The following is a 25164-nucleotide window of genomic DNA, read 5'->3' on the forward strand; positions in this document are numbered from 1 at the left end:
TATACTGTCCTAGGTGTCTTACACACACACAGTAACTTACTTGATCTTCCACCTAGGAGGTAGATGGTATTATTAATCTATTCTACAAATGGGGAAACTGAGACACAAGAGTTTAATAACTCCATCAAGACCACAGGGAAGCTGGGAGAGCCAGGATTAAAACTCAAAGTCTAGGGGCACTTGGGTGGCTCATTTGGCCGAGTTGCCGACTTCGGCTCAGGTCATGATCTGACAGTTGTGGGTTCGAGCCCAGCATCAGGCTCTGTGCTGACAGCTCAGAGCCTGGAGCTTGCTTTGGAGTCTGTGTCTCTCCCTGTCTCTCTCTCTACCCCTCCCCAACCCATGCTCACTCACTCTCTCTCTCTCTCTCAAAAATAAACATTAAAAAATTGTTTAAAGGCCAGTTAAAAGAACACATTATTGGTAAATGCTGTTTTAAAACAAATATTGTGTGCACTTTCCAAGTGCTGATGAAAATGGAGTAAGATCTTTGCAAAACACAACAGATTAAATTAAACAATGGACACAGCTAATGCCACTATGATGCTGAAGTCATGCAGAAGACCCAAGAGCCAAAGACCAGACCCTGTGAAATGTACTGGAAATTGGCTCAGGAGTTCACTGGACCCCACACACAGAGTCACTGGGCAGTGAGCTTAGACCTCGGTGCCGAGAAACTAAACAGCAAGACAGAACTTAGCTTTTGATGATGTAAGAAATGGAGACCGAGTCCAGCCACTGGGAAGGAGGCTGGGTCAGGGCTCCAGGGAGGCTCTGTTTTGAAGTTAACTTTGGGGCTACTGTGCAGCCTCTTGCTGTTTAGATCAGAGTGAGCAGAAGATGGTAACAGGCATTTCCTGACCCTGTGTGGGTTTGAGAAAGTTCCATCTGCTATTCCCTTCCTGGGCTAGAACCTTCTCTGATCTGATGTGGAGGAGTTGGCTAAGCTTTGAAACTTTTTTTTGCATGTCTCTCTCCCTCTCTCTCTTTCTCTCTCTGTGTGTGTGTGTGTATATATATATATATACACACACACACATATATATATATATAAATAATATGCAGTGATGGTGGTGATCACAAAGCAATTATATTTCTAAGCCTCTATAAAAATAAGACTGATTTTATCTTATTTACATAGAATTGAGGATCACAGTCTTTAGAATTATTATATGCACTCCTTCCAAGCAGTTCATTTTTCTCCATGTATATTAGGAGCTAAATTCTTAGCTTGATAGGAGTGATAGAATAGGAGAAGTTGGTGTCTCTCAATGATAGATTGACTTCTCTGTCATCCCTGCATAGACAGCAATAGGAAAATAAATTTCAAGTGAGTTGTTATTTAGACAGAGAAGATTAATCTACCTATAGATCAGTTCATTAAAATGGTCATTATGAAAAGATATATTTGTAAATATAAGAGGTAGCCACCATTTTTTATAGATTTGAATATACATGGGGTACAGAATATTGTTGTATTCTACCTTAATGTTCCTGGATACTTCTTAAGGACAGACTGGAAATTAAAAACAATTCATCTTGTCCCATTCTTGAGTCTAATGTGATGATTTAAAGAAGTTCTTTCTCAGTAAATCTGCCAAGCCAGTAGCCTCAAACAGAAGTCCCATTTGGGTTTTTGTTGCTAATGGCAGAAAGCTGAGCCATACACGGAGGAGAGAGAGAGAGATGTATTTATAAGCAATTCTGTTCGCAGACCCTCTACTTTAATGCATCATTGTAAGTTATTGCATAACTTTTATTCCCAGAGAACAAATAGACTTGTAATTCGCTTCGCACAATGATGGTGTCCCCATGGCTGTGTACTCCTAGAGGAGCCAGGATAGAGTGATGTTAATTATTAACTGAAGGGATACACAGGCAGGAGATACCTCTTTGGCCAACCTCCCTCTACCCAGCATGCCCTGAGATATCTTATTGAATAGAATTTTCCCAAAAGTATAAAAACATTACTTCTTAAATTTTTAAATATGTTTTATTAAGTTGATTTATTTTGAGAGAAAGAGCATGAGAAGAGTATGCAGGCAGGGAAGGAGTAGAGAGAGAGGGAGAGAGAGAGAGAATCCCAAGCAGATTCCGCCTGTCAGCGTGGAGCCCGACTAGGGCCTCAATTCACAACCATAAGATCATGACCTGAGCCGAAGTCGGACACTTAACCAACTGAGACGCCCAGGTGCCCCGAGACATTTTTAACTCTCAAAATACTCAAAGGTCATTGTTTCCATGTTGAAGAAACATGCACATTAGTATAGTAACTATTTAGAGTTTAATGTCGGTGCCAGATTTGAGTTATAAAGATGAATAACACACAGTACCTTCCCTGAGGAACGTAGAGTTCACAGTCCATTTTAGGATTTATTTCTTCTTCAATTTTTATTAATTTAGAAGTCTATTTTTTTATTTATAATTTAAGGTTTTCCCTGAACAGTTAGAATGACTAGGCACTGACAAGAAGTAACTCAGTGAAACCTTAAAGAGTTTCAGTTCTATCTGCTTTGAAGGTTAAGGAAGTACTCTTGTGTTTTGTGAGCATGAATAAAAATCATTGACTTAAGGGGCGCCTGGGTGGCGCAGTCGGTTAAGCATCCGACTTCAGCCAGGTCACGATCTCGCGGTCCGGGAGTTCGAGCCCCGCGTCAGGCTCTGGGCTGATGGCTCAGAGCCTGGAGCCTGTTTCCGATTCTGTGTCTCCCTCTCTCTCTGCCCCTCCCCCGTTCATGCTCTGTCTCTCTCTGTCCCAAAAAAATAAACAAACGTTGAAAAAAAAAATTAAAAAAAAATCATTGACTTAAGAATGTCATTTTATAATACAGTACATAACATTTCTTGGGTAATACATAATCAATCTGAAAATTAGTGTAAGCAGAACAGAATTTAATAGATTCATTGTATGGCAAAAGATGAATTTAAAATATCCATTTGATTGCGGTATGTATAATTTTGGGCTATACAGATCTTGAGAAATCACTATTTGAAGATTACACTTATTTTAGGTATAGAAGTTTAATGTACCAACTCATTTTTCATGTAGCATAAATATTGATACATAATTCCAGAGCCCATAGGATTTTGTGGACAAGGATGATTACATTAAAAACAGTGCATTGAGATATTTGATTTGGAGGAATGACCAAACTCTTTCCAAATGCCTGTGATTACTTCTGTTAGGTGATTTATATCAAATTATCTCTTGTTATCACCAGGAAGAATGTTAGCAGCTTTGATAGCAGTTACATTAAGTTAAGCAGAGTGAACATTTTATTGGATTGTCCAGCTGTTCAGAAGAGGATCCAGGAGAGATTCAGGAAACAAAAATTAGATATTTACAAGCCAGAAGAGACTGTCCATAGTGTCCATCATTTTCTTCCAAGACTGAAGATTTCTGAGACTTTGAGTTTAAGAAGTTTGTGAAAGTTTCAAGATTGCATTGTAAATGGCATCTGCATGTATTAAGTACACTGATGACTTAGGAGATCCAGGCGCTTAGCTTGGGATGATTTGGTGGTTTTGTTGACTGTGAAACTTACTGTCTCCACTTTGGCTAACTCTTATTTACTTGATGGCATCACCATATGAACTGAAGAGGTGATGCACTTATTTGCATCTTAGGGAAAATAGCTTTCATTTTGTCAATAAATGCATCAGCTGAGTGACGGTGTAGTGCTCAATTATGATAAGAGAATTTAAATCAGACTGTACTGGTGCTGGCTAAATTCTTTGATAATTGCTTTATTTAGCCTTCACTCTGTGTCTCCATAGGACCTGTGTTCTCCAGCAAAGAGGAGTATTCATGATGCTGCAGATGTGAGCTTTGTTGGGGCAGATCTCAGGTGGAGGTCCAGAGTTCAGTCACTAGCTTCGTGACTTTGAGGAGTTACTAAACATCATTAAGCCTTTAGTCTTTCATCTCTAAGATGGGGATAATAACACCATCTTTGTAGTTTTGCCGGAGGATTAAATGCGTTAATGCATGTGAAAAATACATACGCCTTTTTAGCAAAGTGTTTGATACATGATAAATCAAGTTAAAGTTATTAGCCATTATTTGTATCATCTGATTTACTTGCTCGGCCAAATTGCTTAGTCTGTTGTTGCCTAGCAACTGTTTAGTGAAGACAAAATGATTGAATACTCGTGAATCTAGAAGAGCTCAAATGAACTTTGAGGTCAGCAGGAATATTCCTAGCTAGAATGCCATCGCCCTACTGGTCCCTATTTTATTATAGTAAAGTGTATCTAAAATCAAAAGGACTGGGGCGCCTGGGTGGTGCAGTCGGTTAAGCGTCGGACTTCAGCCAGGTCATGATCTCGCGGTCTGTGAGTTCGAGCCCCGTGTCAGGCTCTGGGCTGATGGCTCGGAGCCTGGAGCCTGTTTCAGATTCTGTGTCTCCCTCTCTCTCTGCCCCTCCCCCGTTCATGCTCTGTGTCTCTCTGTCCCAAAAATAAATAAAAAACGTTGAAAAAAAATTTTAAATCAAAAGGATGTAAAAAACAGGATGAATATGTTCAAGTTGCTCTGTATTGATTGTATTCAGTAGGACTTTTGGAATATATTTCCTATATCAATTTTACTTTTGGCAGAAAAAATTGTTATCTGAAGTTTATCTAGAATACTATCATTTTATTTAGACTAAGTAGTGCTTTTATAGTTTTTTGACTCCCTGTTTTTGCACGCATTCAGTATTTTGTTCTCATCAATGGCATCAACGAATATTCCATTATGTGAAGATGGTTTTTTCTTAACCTGCTGATTTTCTTTAGTAGAAGGAGTTTTTAAGTATACAGAGTTAGAATTGAAATCTGTAAGGAGGTATTCTTAAAGAAGAGTATTTGAAAATGTAAACAAGCCTCAAGCATATTTAGCTGCCATAATCAGAACTGGTATGCATCTATCACATGGGTGTGCTTTATTCCATTTCTCAGAATATTACAACATTGTCAGGATGCCTGGATGTCTCGGTCGGCTAAGTGGCGAGCTCTTTGTTTTGGCTCAGGTCATGATCTCTTATCATGGTTTGTGGGTGGGTTCAAGCCCTGTGTCAGGCTCCATACTGACAGCATGGAGCCTGCTTGGAATTCTCTCTCCCTCTCTCTCTGCCCCTCCTCCACTTGTGCACTCTGTGTCTCTCTCTCTCTCTCAAAAATAATAAACTTAAAAAAAAACACTACAACATTGCCTTAAATATTTTCTTCTTCAAGATCTTATGCATGGTAGATATTCCACAAATGTGTATTTAATGAATAAATGAAACAACAGAAATACACATCTACTGTTAGAAATCCTACCTTGTCTGCCTTTAGTGGTTAAACCATTAGTAAGGATTAGTTTTAAATGCTGGATAATTGTTACCTAGGAGTGGTGGGTTTTTTTTTTTTTTTTTTTTTTTTTACCTCTAATCTACTTTCATTTGTTTTGAGCTTTAATCTACCTTTTTTCCCCTCTTTTTTTTTAATTTAAATTTTAGTTAACATACCATGCAATACCGGTTTCAAGAGTAAAATTCAGTGATTCATCCCTTACATACAATACCCAGGGCTCATGATAACAAATACCTTCCTTCATGCCCATGACCAACTAGCCCGTCTCCCACCCACCTCCCTCCATCAACTCACAGTTTGTTCTCTATCAGTAAGAGTCTTTTGTCCTTTGTTTCCCTCTCTTCCTTCCCCCCTTCCCATACATTCATCTGTTTTTTTCTTAAATTCCATATATGAGTGAAATCATATGGTATTTCTCGATTGACTTATTTCGCTTAGCATAATACATTCTAACTCCATGTCATTGCAAATGGCAAGATTTCATTCTTTTTGATGGCTGGGTAATAATATACCACCTCTTCTTTATCTATTCATCAATCAGTGGATATTTGGGCTCTCTCCATAGTTTGGCTATTGTGGATAATGCTGCTATAGACATTGGGGTGCATGTCTGTTCATGGGGTTCAAATCTGTATTTTTGTAAATACTTAATAGTGTTTACTGGATTGCTGGATTATAGGGTAGTTCTATTTTTGGTTTCTTGAAGAACCTCCATACTGTTGTCCAGAGTGGCTGTTCCAGTTTGCGTTCCCACCAACAGTGCAAAATTGTTCCCCTTTCTCTGCATCCTCACCAACATCTCTTATTTCCTGAGTTGTTAATTTTAGCCGTTTTGACAAGTATTAGGTGATATCTCATCATAGTTTTGTTTTGTATTTCCCTGATGATGATTGATGTTGAGCATCTTTTCATGTCTGTTAGCCATCTGAATGTCTTCTTTGGAAAAGTGTCTATTCATGTCTTCTGCCCATTTCTTAACTGGGTTGTTTGTTTTTTGGGTGTTGAGTTTCATAAGTTCTTTATAGATTTTCGATACTAACCCTTTATAAGATATATCATTTGCAAATATCTTCTCCCATTCCATAGGCTGCCATTTAGTTTTGTTTCCTTCACTGTGCAGAAACTTTTTATCTTGATGAGGTCCCAATAGTTCATGTTTGCTTTTGTTTCCCTTGCCTTTGGTGATGTGTCTAGTAAGAAGTTGCTCCAGCCGAGGTCAAAGAGGTTGCTGCCTATGTTCTCCTGTAGATTTTGATGGTTTTGTGATTCACATTTAGGTGTTTCATCCACTTTGAATTTATTTTTGTGTACGGTGTAAGAAAGTGGTCCACTTTCATTGTTCTGCATGTTGCTGTCCAGTTTTCCCAGCGCCATTTGCTGAAGAAACGGTCCTTTTTCCTTTAGATATTCTTCAGTAGTTTGTTCAAGATGAGTTGACCATATAGTTGTTGGTCTATTTCTGGGTTTTCTATTCTGTTCCATTGATTTATGCATCTGTTTTTGTGCCAGAACTATATTGCCTTGATGACTACAGCTTTGTAATATAGCTTGAGATCTGGAATTGTGGTGCCTCCAGTTTTTTCTTATTCAGGATTACTTTGACTCTTCGGGGTCTTTTCAATTCCATACAGGTTTTAGGATTGTTTGTTCTAGCTTTGCAAAAAATGCTGGTGGTAATTTGATAGAGATTGCATTAAATGTAAATTGCTTTGGGTAAAATAGACATTTTAACAATGTTTGTTCTTCCAGTCGATGAGCATGGAATGCTTTTCCATTTCTTTGTGTCCTTTCAATTTCTTTTATAAGTGTTCTATAGTTTTCAGACTGTCTTTAGTTACGTTTATTCCTAGTTATCTTTTGTTTTTTGGTGCAGTTGCACATGGGATCGAGGGAATGGTGAGGCTTAAAGAGTCTTAAAGATCACGTTCTTCAATATCTATGTTTGATGAGGGAAAATTAAAATCCTCAGAGCTATCACTCCTAGCCACTGTGCTCTACTTTGCTCCTTCCAAAAATTACTGTGGGAGGGCAAGGGGCCAAGATGGTTTAAAAAAAAATGAGGGGCAGCATGCTAAATGGAGTTGAAGGAGATCAAAAAGAATGTGGGAGGAATGATTTAGGAATCAAACAGAGGTGAGAGTGAAGATGGATAAAGACATTTCCTTAAAATGTACCCATGTGGAAGATCAGGCCGTGTCTACCAGGGAGACTGGGTGGTGCTCAGCTTTCTGAGGAAAAGGGCTGGGGAGAGAGGGGGGATTGTGGAGGGGTGTCTGCCCTGTGGCTCTGCCTCTACCAGGCTTCTGTATTCAGACCAGGCTCCAACATTCAGGCTTCCTTTTGACAAGGGCTCTCTGCTATTGACTCTCACGTTTATACCAAAACCCCAAGTGTCTTCTAGAGCTCCAGACTTAAGCATTTAAGTACCCACTCTATATTTTACCTAATTTCTGGTTTAAATGTTAAGCCTAACATGAACAAAATAAACTTCTTGATTTAACACCCCAATCGTGTTCCTACTACAGGCAGTCCCATGATTGCCACTGCCATCTCTATTCATGTCAAAACTGTAGCCATGTCTTTGATCCCTTTTTTCCCATAATACCTCATCTCTACTCTATGAGCATGCTATGTGGCCACCGCCTCTAGGAGACGTGATGAATGCAGCCAGCGCTCTCTGTACCACTGCTATAGCTCATTTGCAACACACAGTCCTCTCCCTACACACCTAGAAGCCCCCTCTGCCATCATTCCACCTTTACCCACATTCTTCTCTTCTCCACAAAGCAGCCAGGAAGATCATTTGAAAGTAAATCAGTTGTGTAACATTATAGTTGCAAAGCTCCTTTCTGTAATGGCTTCTCACTGAAAACAGTAAAAAATCCTGACGCACACTGTGCATCCGGTCTCCTTCTATGCCAGCGTGAAACTCTTTCCTCTCCCCTTAGCTTCTTCCCCTGGCTTTGGCCAAGCATTCTTTTTGCTTTTGAGTACTTCCAATTCATATCCACTTTGGGACTTTGCAAATTCAAGTTTTAGCTCCGATGCCACAGATGATGATCTAGGTCTGAGCTAAAATGGTGGAGAGTGTCTGGGAGAGCATTGTAGTTATTTATGTGTCTGTGTATGCAAGTCTGTCTTCCATACTAGAATGTTCATTGACAGGAGGAACCCTTTTTGTTTGTTTTCAATGAGTGTCTGTAGCACATGAGTGTTTAGCACATAGTTCTCAAATACCTGTTAACTGACTTGTGAATACAAAGAGGTTATTATGCTAATCGAAATAAGTCAAAGAAAGACAAACATCATATGATTTCACTCATAGGTGGAATTTAAGAAACAAAACAGATGAACATAGGGGAAGGGAAGGAAAAAATAAGATAAAAAGAGGGAGACAAAGCATAAGAGACTCTTACATACAGAGAACAAAATGTGGGGTGCTGGAGGGGGAGGTAGGTGGGGGATGGGTTAAATGGGTGAAGGACATTAAGGGCACTTTTAGGGATGAGCCCTGGGTATCATATGTAAGAGATGAATCACCGGATTCTACTCTTGAAGCCAAGACTACACTGTATGTTAACTAACTTGAGTTTATTTATCATTTTTTTTTAAACATTTTTTTTTAACGTTTATTTATTTTTGGGACAGAGAGAGACAGAGCATGAACGGGGGAGGGGCAGAGAGAGAGGGAGACACAGAATCGGAAACAGGCTTCAGGCTCTGAGCCATCAGCCCAGAGCCTGACGCGGGGCTCGAACTCCCGGACCGCAAGATCGTGACCTGGCCGAAGTCGGACGCTTAACCGACTGCGCCACCCAGGCGCCCCCTAACTTGAGTTTAAATGAAAAAAAAAGTGCTTTTTGATAAATAAACCAAAATAGCTAACATACAAAAAAATGTTCCTAAGTACGTGATCTTTCCAATTTTGTTTATCTAAACTATCCATTATCTACCTAGATTCATCCATTATCTGTCTGCATCACTTTGTGCATAGATAATGCTAAAACATGGTGAAAACTTAGCTTTTCTTATGTAAGCCCACTATTCCTTAATTGTCATACTGTGAGTGGTTTTCCCAGCTGTTTCATAGCCAGGGTGGAGAGCATCTATAGGCTAAATGGAATAAAGGTTTTATGAATTCCCAAATGATGGGATCCAAATTAATGATGCTTTGCTGTATAATTTGGTAAAAATTTTATTTTGTTGACAAGTGTGACAGTGGAAACAACCATATATAGGCTTCTAAAAATATCTCAATATACACAAAAAAGGGAAAGTAATTATTTGAAGAGAAAGGAACATTTTTGAGGCTTTTACTGTCTTTTGTAAAATTTTTTTTTACAGATGTACTTCCTTGCGCATGCATTGACAATACTGACAAGATACACTTACAAGGGGAATACATACATTAAAGAAAGTGGTTACATTTATTAAAATGACATTCTTTTTTGTCCTCTGGCATTGGGAAAAGGTGGTTCTTTTCTCTGGGAAATGACAAGATCAGCAGCAACGTAACACGGAAAGTAAGACACGTTTTAACCCTGAATAGCTGTTAAAATGGTACTCATGCTAAACAGCTCTTTAGAGTTTGAAATATTTTCCATGTAGTCCCCATTCCTTTTGCCCAATTTACTGCTATTTACCTTGTACCTCCTTTGTGGGGCTGATGCTTTCAGAGGCAATAGTAAAAGTGAAAATTTTAGGGCACAAAAAGTTCCTCTGAGCCAGACTTCAGCTTAGATTACATGTTATCATGTTTTCTATAAATATTTTAAAAGTGTATTTATTTATTTTGAGAGATAGAGAAGGAGGGAGGGAGGGAGGGAGGGAGAGGGGCAGAGAGAGAGGGAGAGAGAAAATCCCAAGCAGGTTACTCACTGTCAGCTTGGAGTCTGATGTGGAGCTTAAACTCACAAACCATGAGATCATGAGTGGGTCCGAAACCCAAGAGTCGGACGCTTAACCAGCTGAGCCACCCAGGCGCCCTGCATATTATTCTGTTTTCTAGGAGGAAATCTGACTGCATTTTGAGTTAACTGCTTCAGACTATCCTGGGAGCACAAACTTTGAGTAGCAGCCAGAGTGCTTGGGACCAGAATCATGGGCCATTCATTCTTTCGTAGAGCAATAAGTTATTGAACATCTTGTAGCACATAGCTCTGTGCTAGTCATAAGGCAGCTCAGAAAAGAACTATAAAGGCAAGACTTTGCTACATGAAGCCTCCACCTTCTATTGAGAGAGAAATGGAGGCAGAAACAACCAGGTGCCAATTACCAAGGAATAGGCCAGGTGGATGACAGCAAATATGCAACAAATGCCATTTTCTCCCACTTTAAAGACACTTTCAGTTGGGAAGAGGAGAGACTAGAACAAATTTGTGGTGATTATTTTCTGGTAGAAAAGTTAGGATATAGACCCCCGATAATTTTTTTCTGATTTCTAAATTGACTTATGTACAAATAACCAGGTTTCAATATCCATTTAACTATTTACTCTTTTATAGGAAAAGGATGACAAAATCTGGACTCATTCAAAAAAACACAGCACTCAGATGGCACTGGGAAAATAGCACTTATGATGTTTTCTGTCAAAGCGTTCTTGGAAAAAGATGCAGTATTTTCAGCCTTCATTCTAATTGAAATAAGCAGGAGAGCACGTTGCTCTGTTTGCTTTAACTTTGGAATGACAGGTTTTTCCCTTCTCAAAGAAACATAGCCTGTTTTGATATGGACCGCTGCCCACCGCCCTCCTCCAGCTGCTCTCTGACAGCTCGGAGCCCCTCACTCAGGCTCAGCTGACACTTGCTGGTGCCTCCAAAGTATGCATGCTCCTGCACCCTCAGGATGCCCCTCGCTGGGAGGGGCCGGGAGGAGATGTTCCTGGGAAGGTGCCATTCTAACCAAAAGGCAACCTTACTTACTAAAGCAGATTTCCAGCTGAAGGACATTTATATTCTAAGATGTTAGTGGTAGACATGGTCCATTTTTGTACATCCCCACAGCTGTTATTCTGTCTCTCTATTCTTTGTCTCTATCCCCTCTTTCCTTTTCTTTCCGTCTTTTCCTCTTTCCTGTTCTCCCTTCCTCTCCAATCCCCTAACACATGCACGCATACACACACACACACACACACACACACACTTTTTTACCTGCCTGATGAAAGCACAGATCCTCTTAATGAAGTTACCCACCAGTGATTTGTTATGACATAATTTGAGAACCCTGCAGAGTTTTCATCCAAAGTTTAGTGTCCTATGGTATGTTTCTCAACATACCATATGTTGTCTCAAATGGCACAACAGAATTGATATTGATTCTGTTTCTGATATTGATTCTGATTTAATTGATATTAAATACAAATCCTGTCTCTCCTGGAGTGATTGAAAAGTGTAGACCTGTACTATGAAATAATTCCCTTTCAGGGCACTGTCTGCATAACTGGTTGACACAGCCAATAAATATTTATTGGACTAGACACTATTCTAGGCACTTGGAAGGCATCACTCAACACATAAAGGTCCCTATGTGGAGTTTACATTCTGATGGGGAGAGACAGAACTTCTCCAAGAGAGATAACGTGTACAAGTTATATGCTAGAAGGTGATGAAGTGTTTGGAAAAATGTCCAACAGGCTTGGGGATCAGGAATGTGGGGTGGAGGTGGGGGCCAGTGGCAGGATTAAATGCGGTGAACTGGGTGAATCACACTGAGAAGCTGAGGTTTGGACAAGACCTGTGGGAAGTGAGGAAGGCAGCCAAGCAGCTGTCTGGGGGAAGAGCATTCCAGAAAGTGGGGACAAAATCAAAAGCATGCCTGGGGTGATCAGGACAGGAAGCTTCATGGCTGGAACAGAGGGTGTACTGGCATGAAGGGGACGGCTCCCAGGTGGCCAGGCCAGATCATGTGGGGCCCTGCTGGACTTCCTAAGGACTTAGCCCTTTTTAAAAAAATATTTATTTATTTTGAGAGAGAGACACACAGAGCGAGGGCAGGGGTGGCAGAAGAGAGAGAATTCCAAGCAGGCCTCGTGTAGTCAGCACAGAGCCCAATGTGGGGCTCAATCCCACAAACCAGGAGATCATGACCTGAGCCAAAATCAAGAGTCGGACGCTTAACTGACTGAGCCATCCAGGCGCCCCTCTAAGGACTTTGCCTTTTATGTGGAGCAAAATGGTGAGTTACTGCAGAGTTTTGAGTAGAGAAAGAAGTGATCAAAGTGGAGGTGACCAGGCTTAGCATTTTGGAAAGAAAACCCTGGCTGCTGTGGGTTGAAAAAGAATTTGAATGAAAATGAACCTGGGAGAGGAAGCAAGAGTAGAAGCAGGAACCTTGCTAAAAGACCACAGTGAGGTTGGGTTTTCAGTCTATTCTGGGGGCAGAGGGGAGGGTAGGGTCAATAGAATTTCTGAGTAGGTAAGAACTGTGGTGTGTGAGAGCATGGAACCAAACACACTGCAGAGGTTTTTGTCACAGGGAAAGCGTGATGGCCAAAAGCTTTAAGTCTAGGCCTCAGAGGTCAACAGCCAAAAAGAGGACAAGGTTTGAAAAACTTAGGCAGTGGAGGAAGGTGACCAAACAAACAGATCCGTCTCCTCGCCTATTACTTCCCCCTTCACAGCCAGGTTCCAGAACAAAGGTCTTCCCAGCCTGGGCCTGTGTACTCAACTTACCTCATGTCTAAAACTTTCTTCTCCAAGGTCTTTGCATACTTGGTTTGTTCACAGGTCCTGGTCCTCAGAGCTCTTCCCAAGTCCTGCTCCGTACCATAGCTGCACATCCCTGAATCTCCCTACACCAGTACTCTGTCTTGTCTTCCTTGCACACGTCTCCTTCACAAAACATCGCGTTTGCTTTTCATTGCCTGTCTTCCCCACCGGAATGGAAACTTCATGAATGCACAGACTCTTTGCACTTTGTCTTGCTGCCATATCCCCGGTATCTAGGACAGCATCTGGCACAGGCAAACAAGTCTTGATATTGAAGTAACTCAACAAGTCTGTATTAAACCCCTGCAGGGAAGACTACCAGTCACTGTGTAAAATTTAGGGAATATTTTCGTGTAGCATATTTGGGCAAAAAATGAAAACATGAAACAACACAAGCAAGTAGGTAAAGAGAAGTCACACAGCACTCAATACATGAATCATTAGCAAATGAGGTGAGAAGAAGTGAAACTAAAAGAGATTCATGGAATGGGAAGAATTTAAAAATTTAGGATTACTGAACTTCAAACAGCCACTTCAAACAGTGGATTTCTAGCCACTGGTAGAAATCTCTGTGGCATCTTACTTTCTCCAAACACCTCCACTAACATGAAGCCCATTATCATATAAAGCAATATACTCCAGTCTTGGGGTATTCTAATAGTTAGAGAGCTACTTTTCATATCATGCACAGAAGAATAAGGAGTGTTGCGCTAGGCAGAGTGGAGTGAGTTATTGGCCAAGGGAAGGTGTCAGAGACTCAGACCTAAGGGAACATGGGGCCATTGAATAACCAGTGACCAAGTTTCTACATGGGAGGAACAGGATAGAAAATATTTCCTATGTCTTTCAGGTTGGCACAGAAGGAAGGGTCTGAGAAGAGTAAAATTAGCTTCATAGGTAACGGAGTAGAGCAAGACCTGACATCATTTTTTACTTATTTAGGACAAATAAGCCTCCCAATCAAAAAACCAAAATCCTGTTTCTGCCCATGAATAAGGTAGTCTGAGTGAAATATCCAGGCAAATCCAAAAATGCTGATTCCAACAAGGTTTTTTAAATAAGAAAAACATCAAATTATAGTGAGAAATGCAATCACTTATACTTCTGGAGCTAATATGAATTCTAAGTAGGAGGCTGACCTTTGCTTGCCTGAGGAAGAAAGAGAAACAATTCTAGTCAGAACAGTAATAATTTTTTAAAAATATAGTTCTGAAGTAATTTCCTTAAGAATGTGCAAAAGCCTGTGGATGGTGGATTAATTTGGAACTAATCCAAGCAGTGTCTTTAGAAGTTGGGTTTTCTTGGAGAGATTGCCTCCAGATTTGAAATCACGTGGCCGTTTGACTCTCTGGCTGAAAGGGGCTAAGTCTGAGAGAGCCTCTGAGAAGCTACCATCTTATCTGCCCATGGTCACAATAGTCTTCCAAGTGATTTTCCTCCTGTGTGCACTCTTCCAAATGCTATAATTTGTCTTAGAATGGACTATCACTAGATTTAATTTTCTACCCTGAAATTTTGGAGACACAATGGCACTTCATCTAATCAAAACCACTCAGAAGGTTGATAAACCTTAGACTGTAGCAACTACAAACAATAAACCTTTATGTACAATAATCAGAATAAATCGTGGGTGATTTCAAGGGTGGGTGTTCCCCTAGGGAGAGAAACACTGCTTTAGAAAGCAGGGGGAAGTGAGAGGGTTTAACATTTTGATCAGCGTATTTTCAAACTAGAAGACCAGCTACTTTATATGATTGAATGTATTTCAGGCAAAATGAAGTGAAATCAAGTCCAGGATATTGTTCAAGAAAGACACCAACTTATTTTCAGTAAAGATCCATCTAAAATATTTAAAATCAGGAAGAAAAAAAGGAGAACTTGGAATTTATCTATGTAAGAAGCTTGGTATCACTTAATAATTAGAAGATCCAAGATGGCCATCACCGTGATGCCCCAGCAATGGAACAAATTCTTCTGAATGTATTTAATCCTCATTGTTAGGGGCCAAGTTTACTACCCTCTGGGTTTTGTTCTCTTATCTGCCTAATGAGTCAGGGGATCAGGGATAGGCTGAACTTGGAAACCTCTACGGCACATTCCAGTTTGAAAATTGGAACCATTTAGAAGATAAGAATTTGGTGGAAGTTTTGTGACTGTTGACTGGTTCTTACACTTGGTTTATCATGGGAGGTGCTGTGAACTTTTACATGTAGTTTCAAAGAAAAGTAAGATACATGGAAATAAATTGTTTCTGCTTGGAAGTACACCTAAGGTTTACCTGGAGAACATCTAGACAATGTCATAGGGTTTTCACATTGGTATATTTGCTTAACCTCGCTTTTCTCGTGTATAGATGTTCTTGGTTTCCCACAGTGCAAAGAGAAAATATCTTTTTTTGGGGGGGGGACGTTGAAAGCAAATCATCATCTGCATAACTGTTTTGATATTAGCTTTTCATATCCTTGATTGTGGGAAGCAGCTTGGCCTTTCCTCCTTCTCCCCAGTATATCCCTCTTTCTTCCTCCGTGTGACTCCTTTCTCTCTTCCCTGTTTACAACACTATCATTCTTGGCTTCTGGTCCTTGTCCATCCTGTGGCTACACTTGGATCTCTCTGGCCTGTCAAACTTCCGTTGATGCATTAAGCTCAAGTTTCTCTTTCGTAAGAACTGCAACCAATTTTGGTCTCTTTCTGTGTTCATGTTTCACATGATTTAGCACTGAATTTCATATTACCTTACCATTTCCTTTATTTTTATTTCCCCCCGCACAAGTGGTTATATACTTTTGAAAGGCAGGATCCTTCCGGAACACATTGTATATCTGTGTAGAGTATGGCATAGTGCTTGGCTGTTTTTCAGGAGCCTCCTGAGCTCTGAAATCCAAAATGACAGTCTGAAATCTAAGTTCTAACAGCCTCAGCCACTGGTATAAAATGTGGGTGATCAATTCAAATTATAGTACATTGTAATGCAGGGGTGTGTGTGTGTGTGTGTGTGTGTGTGTACAGGTATCACTTTATAATGGAAAACACCATGAGCCCAGCATAATGTCTAGAGTTGGGGAATCACTATGCTGTCACCTGAAACTAATATAACGTCGTATGTCAACTATACCTCAATTGAAAAGAAAGGAATGCCAATATTTGTCAGATACTTCTCTTAGGTCAACACTCAACTATAGTCCTCATTCCCTGCATGTAATGGAAAACCAGCTTATTTTATAGTTGATGCCATTTTGGAAGTCCCTTGAATGAGGAAGCAAAGGGAAGAAGCAGCCTGAGGAAGGGGTTATAGCAACGCAGCCAAATACATTGTAGCATAAAAGGGGCTTCTTTTCTTTCTTATAAGATTATAGTGTTTTTCCTAGTGCTCAGCCGGAATTGGGATGTAGAATGTGATGTATTTTAAAAGTATGGAGTTTCAAAAAAAAAATGGAGTTTCTTATACTCAATCCTATTATGTCTTATTTTTAAAATGTTTACTGTCCCAGTATTTGCTATGTACTAGTAATCAGGTTTGGCTAGCCTATGGAGCAGTAACAAGTAAACCTTGCGATCCTAAAAGCTTAACAAAACGAATGCTTATTTTTCTTTCATGTCACAGTGGAAGGATTGGGTAGTTTCTTCAATGGCTTTTTATATAGTGACTTGAGGACCAGAGATGCTCCAGAAAAAAAATGTTTGCCTATTCCATTCTCGTTAAGGAACTATGTAATTAGGTTTTTGATGAATGAAAGAACTAACAGCAGGAATTCTCTCATTTATGCCTGCACATCAGCTATGCTTCCTTCTCCCCCTGCCCCCATCCCCTGAGGAATTTTCTCATTGTGGTATCCATTCACTGTTAGGTAAAAATTGTAACAGAGACCGCCTGGAACAACAGGGCCTTCTGGAACACAGAACAATGTGGGCATGTAATTCTAAAACAGAATTTGTATTCTGAGAAATGTAGTAAGTCTTGCAATAACTGGCCTTCTCTTCATCCCAAACCTAGAATAGTGCCTGACACAAATCAGTGACACAGTAAGTATGTGTTGAGTGAATGAACTCGCAACTCTCCTTAGCTTTGCCTTTATCTTATACAGCTAACTTTTGAAGATTATTTTACCTCTCTAAAAATGTTTGCTACCTTTTCCTGTCCCAGCCCATATTTGCAGTGAATGCTTGGAAACAAAGATGTGAACTTCATCTGTTGTAACTTGACATTAAAAATTGGAGTTAAGGACTGTTTTCCAAATTCAGGAATCTACCCTGTTTATTTTGAAGTGACATGATGAGACATTCATAATATAGGTAGACGCCTAGTGAAGCCATCAAATATGTAAACTGAAAAAACTTAAAAAGAGGAGTAGATTAAAGTGACTGAAGATAGTTACTGAATTAAAATCTATTCAGTGGCATTTTCAAATGTCACCTGAGTCACTCTGTATAGAGTCATTTCAGCTGCTTTGGGGATAGTGCAGTATAGGGACAATAAAGATAAGGTATAAATTATGAACAAAGGAGAAAAGAATTACGCTTGTTCATGGTTTAAGCAGAACATTTCTGAGCAAACTTTCACCTGGATAGCCCTTCTCAAGTGGTTGTTTTTCTAGAGTAGAGAGTGAGGCTTACAAAACTGTGTAAATCAGGCAATATACATTCATATTTTGATGATCTGCAGATCAGTTATTCATTTGCTAAAGTAGATTCATGAAATCAATATGTTTGTTATTCATTTATGCTTTATGTATTTATTTATTTATTTGCCATTTGGAAGAGTCCATAAAGCAAACATTTAACATTTCATTGATCTAAAAAAATGAGAGCATATTTCTAGGAAATGTCTTCAGTTGCCTTTATCTTGTGTTTCTGTCTTGTGTGAGGGATGCTTAAAGCTAAGTCTTGTCCATTGGTGGAAAATCAGTGGGTTGTTATATTAACATCAGTGATAGGGACTTTCTGCAAATATTTGTGAAAACAGGCATGCTGTAAACCAGTCAGGGATGAGCTTAATTGTTACATTTACAAATTAAATACTAAAGTTTCTTATGTATTTTAGAAAAATTAAATGCTATCTTACTGCTTTGAAGGTCACAAAAATGGAATTGAGTTCATATAACCAATTTCCATATAAAAATTATAAAGTAGAGTTTCCGTGATGAATTTCAGATCAAGGTATTAATTTGCATCAATATCCATTCTAACTTCAGATTGTTAGGGGCACCAAATATTTACCGTTTAAATGCGCTACCGTCTTGGTCTTGCTTCTTGCCGTTTTATGTTTCTGAAGCTGAAGAACATGCACTGAGGTTTCACATTAACTATGGAAATATGCTGGAGGAATTCTATCATCAGGTACATTTTACTATTCCTGAAATAGGTTTGTTCTTGGTTCATGAATCAATGGCTACTATGTTGCTATATGATCCGCATGAATATTTTTGCTTTAATGAAGAAGAGTTATTGTCAGATTGTTCCTCAGAATGAAACTCCTCTTTCCTTTGCCTATGAGCCCTTTCCTGAGGTAAAAAGGTATAAACTTTGGAGTTCACATGGGACAGACTCTAAGCATGATGCTGATTCTTACCTTTCAGTACACACCTGAGCTTGTGAAGAAATGAAAACAAGAAGGAGTTTTAAAGTCGGCCCCCCTGGCTTACCTAAAGATTTGGCGAAGCTTGGATCTATGCCACACTCTGCCAAACAAAGTCAAAATGTAGCCTCAATTCCACTTAGCCCTTTTGTAGCTGTTCTCTGGATTATAGTCCTAATACCTATAGATTGGTGAGAAGAATAAATGTTGCTCTTAAGACTTGAAGTATTTATTTGGGAAAATGAAGGGAGCTGGGTGTTGGAAATATTTTTTATTTTGTTTTTAATATGACTTGTAATTTATTTTGGTTATAATTAAGATTATAAGAAGTCTTACATGGGGGACAGCTCACTGAAAGCTCAAAATGCACAAAGTAAGTAGAAAGGGGAGTAAGTGTCTTCAAGATGTCTAACATTCTGAGGGTTGCACAGTGTACAAAAGCCTGCCATCTCACCACCTATAACTTCCCCTAACTGTCCTTAAGGTTGCACAATTGTTCAAAGTGCTTGTGGTTTCAATGGCTTGTGTTCCTGTTTTTCTGGGGAGAAATCTTTTTTTTTTTTTAAACTATGCAGTCACTGCCTGATGTGAATAAATCGAACCAGAAATATCCTGACAGTGCACCAAACAAGACCTGTGTGTATAATGTGAGTTCTTTCTTTTCAATTTTAGAATCAACCTTGTCCTATGTTAGGCAGCTGGAGGCAAGAGTAAGACAGCTGGAGGAAGAAAATCGCATGCTGCCCCAGGTGGGTGACTTCCAGTAGCTTGTAGCTAGTCAGTGTCATTTGAGTTGTAGCATTTTATCTGGAATTTAAAGTCTCAATTACATTCTTTCCTTTAAATGATAGAAATCATTTTGTAAATAGTCATTCATCAATGTAGAGTGTGATTGCTTTCCATAATGACCATCATATTCTCTGGATTCTTAAGTGTGATACCAAAGGATGCAGATGTCTGAAAAAAGAATGCAAAGTAACTTTGAAAGAAGAAAACAAGAGAGAGAGAAAATGAAGAGAAGTAGAAAATGCTTGCATAGGACTATTCAGATACATCATGCACGTAGTTGGTGAATATAGGGAAGGGACTCTTATTTAAATAAAAAAATTTGCTAATTTATGAGCTAAGGGAAGCTGCAGGTACTTTAAAGATTTCACATTTTAATTAAATTAGTACTTGCTAAAATTCTTCATGATATGATTAAACTCTTTGACTGCAACAACTCAATGACAGTAATTGACAGTTTTACTTTGGGGGCTTACTTTGTTTCCCCTGGTGAATATAAAGTGGTACTTTTTCTGGGATTTAATGCCTTGCCATATATTTTACTTATAAAATTATTTCTATGGGCTGAAGTATCTTGGTGAGAATGATGTCGGTTGAGGCGGTGGTTCTTGGGAAATTTTGAGGAGTTGAGCAAATCTCCTGAATCTTGGTTGATTTTCTTTACAGACATGTAGGCAGTAATCTAATATTTTATAAAAGGAGTTTTCTAAGCATTTAGTCACTAGTGTTCTTTCCACATTCTGGTGATTATTTCTATCTCATAAGTGACTAAGGGAAAATTAAACCCTAAAAAAACTAAGTAAATAGTAGTTTAAATGAAAAAAAAACAGAGACTGGTTATAATTCAGGAGAAGATACATAAACATTAATGCTTTGCAAAGATATTTTAAATCTTATTTTGTTTTTAAACCACTTTTGCTCATTAATGATGATTGGGTCTGTCAGGTACTGCATGTAAGAATGCCTTTTCTTTCTTCCACTGGCCAGCCATCTGGCTACAAATTATGAGATTAAATGAAATGAATCTACTTCTCTCCCATCTCGTATGTCAATTGAGACATATGTCAATACTCGTGTTGACAGAAGGGATTATTTGCATCATAAAATAAGATACTGCTGGTAGTTTTCTCTTTGCTCTTCTCTACTTTCCATTTTTAAAATTTCCTTTGCCATTTGTTCTTTTACATTGGATTCACAGTATGACGCCAGGGCCTTTGACTGAAAACATCTAACTTCTTTCTGTTCCAAGAAACTTAAAAATATAATTAGTTTATTGTGCGTGTTCTATATGGTTATACCATCTCTGAGGCAACTGGGAATGTAAATGAAAAGAGGGGGAAAAGAAAAAGATCTGTGTCTTAGTTTCTCTCTGAGTGAGAATTGAGGCTCATGTCAAACATTGAAATGCTAGCATGTGTGCTATCTTATTTAAGAAGAGGCACAACAAATATGAAAATGATTGCAAGATTGATTTTTAAAAATCTGTGAAACTATTAGAGGTCTTGAAGAGAAATCAGAAGAGTCTTCAGCTGTACTTATTATATCAGGTATATACATATTTAAATACATAGTACTTGCATAGTTCAGAAGTAGAAGAAATTGAGCAACTTTTCAGTGTCAAAACATGTGTTTTTAAATGTATTGCTATTTTCTATGAAAAAAAGGTTTTTTCTTTATTCTCCATAAGAAATGGCTAGGAAAGACGATGTTAAGATGTCATTGATGTGGGATGCACCATTATCACATGTGGCACTAAGAAAGAAAAAAGATGTTGTCAATTATACCATGTCAGATTCTTGCTGATTTCAGAGATGTTAAAATGGAAAGACAATGCTTTATAATTAAACGGCTCTTTACATGTCCATTGTACTTTAATGGAAAGAAAATCCATTGTTTGAAATATGCAAAGAATGCAGTTCAAAAACAAGATTTCTGTTAAACTTGTGTATCTGAGAGTGTTGCCTTCATTTATAGCTAAGATAGATATGATAGGACCACCAGTTGCAAGTACCTGTATAAATACAACTGAAATGAGCAGACAATGGAGGAGATGTGAGGACGGAAAACAGCGAAAGAATCTCAGAGCAGTGAGAATCCTATGCTCGTGGCAGGCTAAGATTTGGATGGGATAACACAAAGGCATATACAACTTATTCTTGGATGTTATTGGTACTATTACAAACAATTACGTGATTTCACTGCAGAAACTGTTTCTGACTGCATGATGTTAGCTGCTTTGCAAGGTCAATTCAATGTGACAAGCTGACATCCCTGCATAAATTAGTCTCAGCACTTGATCTGAGTCTGAACACTTGATTTTTCCATTGTAAGAACTTGCTCCCTGTGCCTTTATTAGACGGTATTCTTTTTTTACTATCAAGCTCATGAAAAATATATCCTCTTGACTTTAGACAAACAGGAGTAAGAACATAGCTGGCAATTGGAATTCCAAGTGTATCGGATACCTTTTGTGGCTGTGACCAGATTCTTTGCTGATAGTTGAGTGTTTAGACTAATTATGTACAGCATTTTCCTGGAGGAAGAAATCTCCTTGATGCTTATTTTTATTCTTTATATAAAATTGTATGTAATTAGCTGACAGTCACAACTTCACCCTACCAATACATATTTAAAAGTCAACAAGATGAGTGTAATAAGTGCTTATGGATTTCTCTCTGGTTAGATGCAAAGCCTTCAATCTCTTAATTTATAAATGACACAGTTCCTCCTAGCTTCTCGTAGGCCTAAGTATAAATAAAGCTTGGGCCCAGTTTTGTATCCAAGCCAAGTTACCAAGTCCCAGACTGAAGGTTTTTTTTATTCCAGAGAAAATAGAAAAATGCAGTGAAGATAGAATCAGTTCTATCCAGTGGTGAAGAGGAACCACAGAAGGTGTGGTTGGAATATTAGTACGGACACCATGTGAGCATGTAGCTCTTTGCTCTGCATGGTTTCTACTATATCTCATGAGAATCACTGAGCAAAATCTAGTTAGTGAACACAATATTTCAAAGGAATGGTAAAGTAATAACAGTCTTACTATTTTCAGAAAATGCAGTATTATTTGCTAGGTATTACTTGAAAAGAAAATGTCTTTAAGTCTTTATTTTGGTAGGAAGACAATGTGAAATCTACCCTCTTAATAGCTTTTAAATGTATAACAATTATTTATAGGCATGATGATATACATTACATCTCTAGAACTTAATTCATCCTCCATATCTGATGATATTTTTTACACAATGATTAGTAACATCCCATCTCCCCTTCCCCTCCACCTCTCGCCACTGCCATTCTATTCTTTGCTTTTATGAGTTTGAGTATTTTAAATAACTCATGTAAGTGGAATCATGTGGTATTTGTTCCTTTCATGACTGTCTTATTTCACTTGGCATATTACCAAGTGATCATTACCATATGATCTAGCAGTCCCCCTTCTGGATATTTACCCAAGAGAATTGAAATCGGGATCTCAAAGACATATTAGCACTCTTATGTTCATTGCAGTACTGTTCACAGAAGCCAAGGTATAGAAGCAACCTAAATGTCCATCCAGAGATGGATAAAGAAAATGTGGTATATACATATAATGGAATATCATTCCATTAAAAAAAGAAGGAAATCTTGCCATATGTGACAACATGTGTGAATCTTAAAAATGTTTTTTTGAAAGTTGGTATAAATGATCATTAAAGATCACCTGAATTTGGGATATTCTTTCTTGAACAAATAAACTAATGTGAACATCTTTTTACTGGTTACATATAAAAACTATAGGGTTGCAACTAACCTCTCATAATACACAGAATGCTACTGCTTAGACTGGTCTGTGATCTCCACTGGGAACATATTTAATATGATATAAACCCATATGAAGATTGTGTATTAAATAAGAGTAACTGCTGTCTATGGACTTTTATTAATACCTTTTAAATATAATGAGGTAGAGTCACCCACATGACATAGATAGATATTTACACGTAAAATACCCCAAGTAGTATAAAGTAGTTGTAAGGAATTTTATATCAAATTTAAAAGGAACATACCTATTTTGCATATGGACATTTATACATAAACACAAACTTTGTGTGGATAAAAAAATCCTAGATTTTCAAAGCTGGATAGAACCTAATATATCATATTGGACAACCCCATTTTTTAAGTAAAGCATACAAGAGTCACAGAATGTTAGGAGTACTTGATCAGACAGCTATTAAAGGATGGACTCAAGCTAAGATGTAGGCCAATTCAGTGTTTTTTCTAGCATATACGTAGCACCTCCTTTAATCATTTAATGCAATGAATGGCATCCAGTGTAATTAAGCTGCTAAATCTGTTTTTGTCTTATCGTCAAATTCTTCTTTTAAACACTTTAAAATTAATGTTGGATTTGCTTAGCCATCTAAGATTTATTAGACACTCTATTCTTTTACAGAGTCTTCTCCTCCCTGACACGTTTCCAAAATACTTCAGAATCGTAGTTTTGTACAGACATACCCACCCATACCTGTGTGAGAGATTCATATGTAACAGAGTGTGATCAGAGAGGGCCTTTCTGTTCAGAGTGAATTGGAGCTAGGTGGGTAGGGGAACAAAGAATTCTAGTAGTGGTTTTGAAGGTACCCACAAAATTTATTATTTTAGCTCAAATTCAAAAATCTTGCTTGGATCTCTCATTCCATTGTCCTTGATGGTCATAAGGATTTTTAATCCAGACCCAGCTAATATATTTATGTGCTATATCTGCAATGAGGTCTACTCAGCCAGAAAATATCTTCAAGTGAATGGTAGAGAACACCTATCTGATGATTTTATTATAAATAAAACTGTCCTTTGAAGAAATCAGTCCATATTCAGATATAACCATCAGGTAAAAATTATTATTTATTATTTTTTAAACTCTTCTCACCTATTTTGTGGATGTAGCGTGGATTTTGCATCAAGAAGGGACAAGAAACCAGCAGTTTGCTGTGATTCTAAAGTCAATTAAGTACATTTGTGAAAAATCCTACTGGGAAATCTGTTCTTTTTCATCAAATGCTTCGGCACCAACGTCTACCTGGAAAGCACTCTGCATCCTTTGTGCCCCAGAGTTCCTCAGCAAAACAAATTGCCCACCTCTTGAGACTAACTTTTGACAGATTTTCTAGAATCAGTAAAGGCGCCCTGACGTGTCTAATGTCCGATGACTGTCCGTGTGCTGTGTGTTCAGCAACTGTTTTGAAAGGCGTGGCAACTCGGATCACCACTGTGTGGTCTCCTTTCAGCAAGTGTTTCTATTTCTGTTGTGCTAGCACACACAGAAGAGTCTAATTTTAGGACTGGAAATGAAAAATCTTCTCGTGTAATTTGGTTACAGTGTGGCTTCACAATGCAATGCATTGGGAAGGAGGCAGGGCTGTTTGCAGAGCAATTTCTGAACAAAGGAAAAGAATCTGTCACCATTGCCAGAAGTGCTGAGGAGGGCTCTAAAGAAATTGAGCTTGTCACTTCCATGGCAACACGATCCAGGTCCAGCATCACATCCCCGAAAAGTTCCCTCACCTGTGTGCCAATGCAGAGGACCAGTGTCCTGGACAGAAATGAGGATTCTTCCTGACACAGAGATTTCCCTCATAAGCTTTTCCTTTTTCTCGCCATGGAGATATTTATTTTGTTGCTCTTTCTCTTTTTCACATTTTCTAACTCTGTTTTTCAAGTCATTTTTGTCTTCTAGAGCCATAAATATCTGGCTATTCTAGGGTTTGGAGTTGTTCTGAC

At 38.5% G+C, this 25164-nt stretch overlaps 1 protein-coding gene across 6 annotated transcripts in view; it reads left to right on the top strand.

The window, feature by feature from the left end:
* The window catches only part of CCDC85A (coiled-coil domain containing 85A), a 200554-nt gene that overhangs the window by 142399 nt on the left and 32991 nt on the right, over positions 1-25164 (top strand). For 5 of the 6 annotated variants that reach the window (XM_015074208.3, XM_027072413.2, XM_027072414.2 and 2 more), the window contains exon 3: positions 19291-19367. The exons of the other annotated variant lie outside the window; for it this stretch is intronic. In XM_015074208.3, the coding sequence (XP_014929694.2) occupies positions 19291-19367 (77 nt within the window). The remainder of the gene's footprint in view (positions 1-19290; positions 19368-25164) is intronic. 6 annotated transcript variants of the gene reach the window in all.

Source organism: Acinonyx jubatus, chromosome A3, assembly GCF_027475565.1.
Source record: "Acinonyx jubatus isolate Ajub_Pintada_27869175 chromosome A3, VMU_Ajub_asm_v1.0, whole genome shotgun sequence".
Taxonomy (NCBI): Eukaryota; Metazoa; Chordata; class Mammalia; order Carnivora; family Felidae; genus Acinonyx; species Acinonyx jubatus.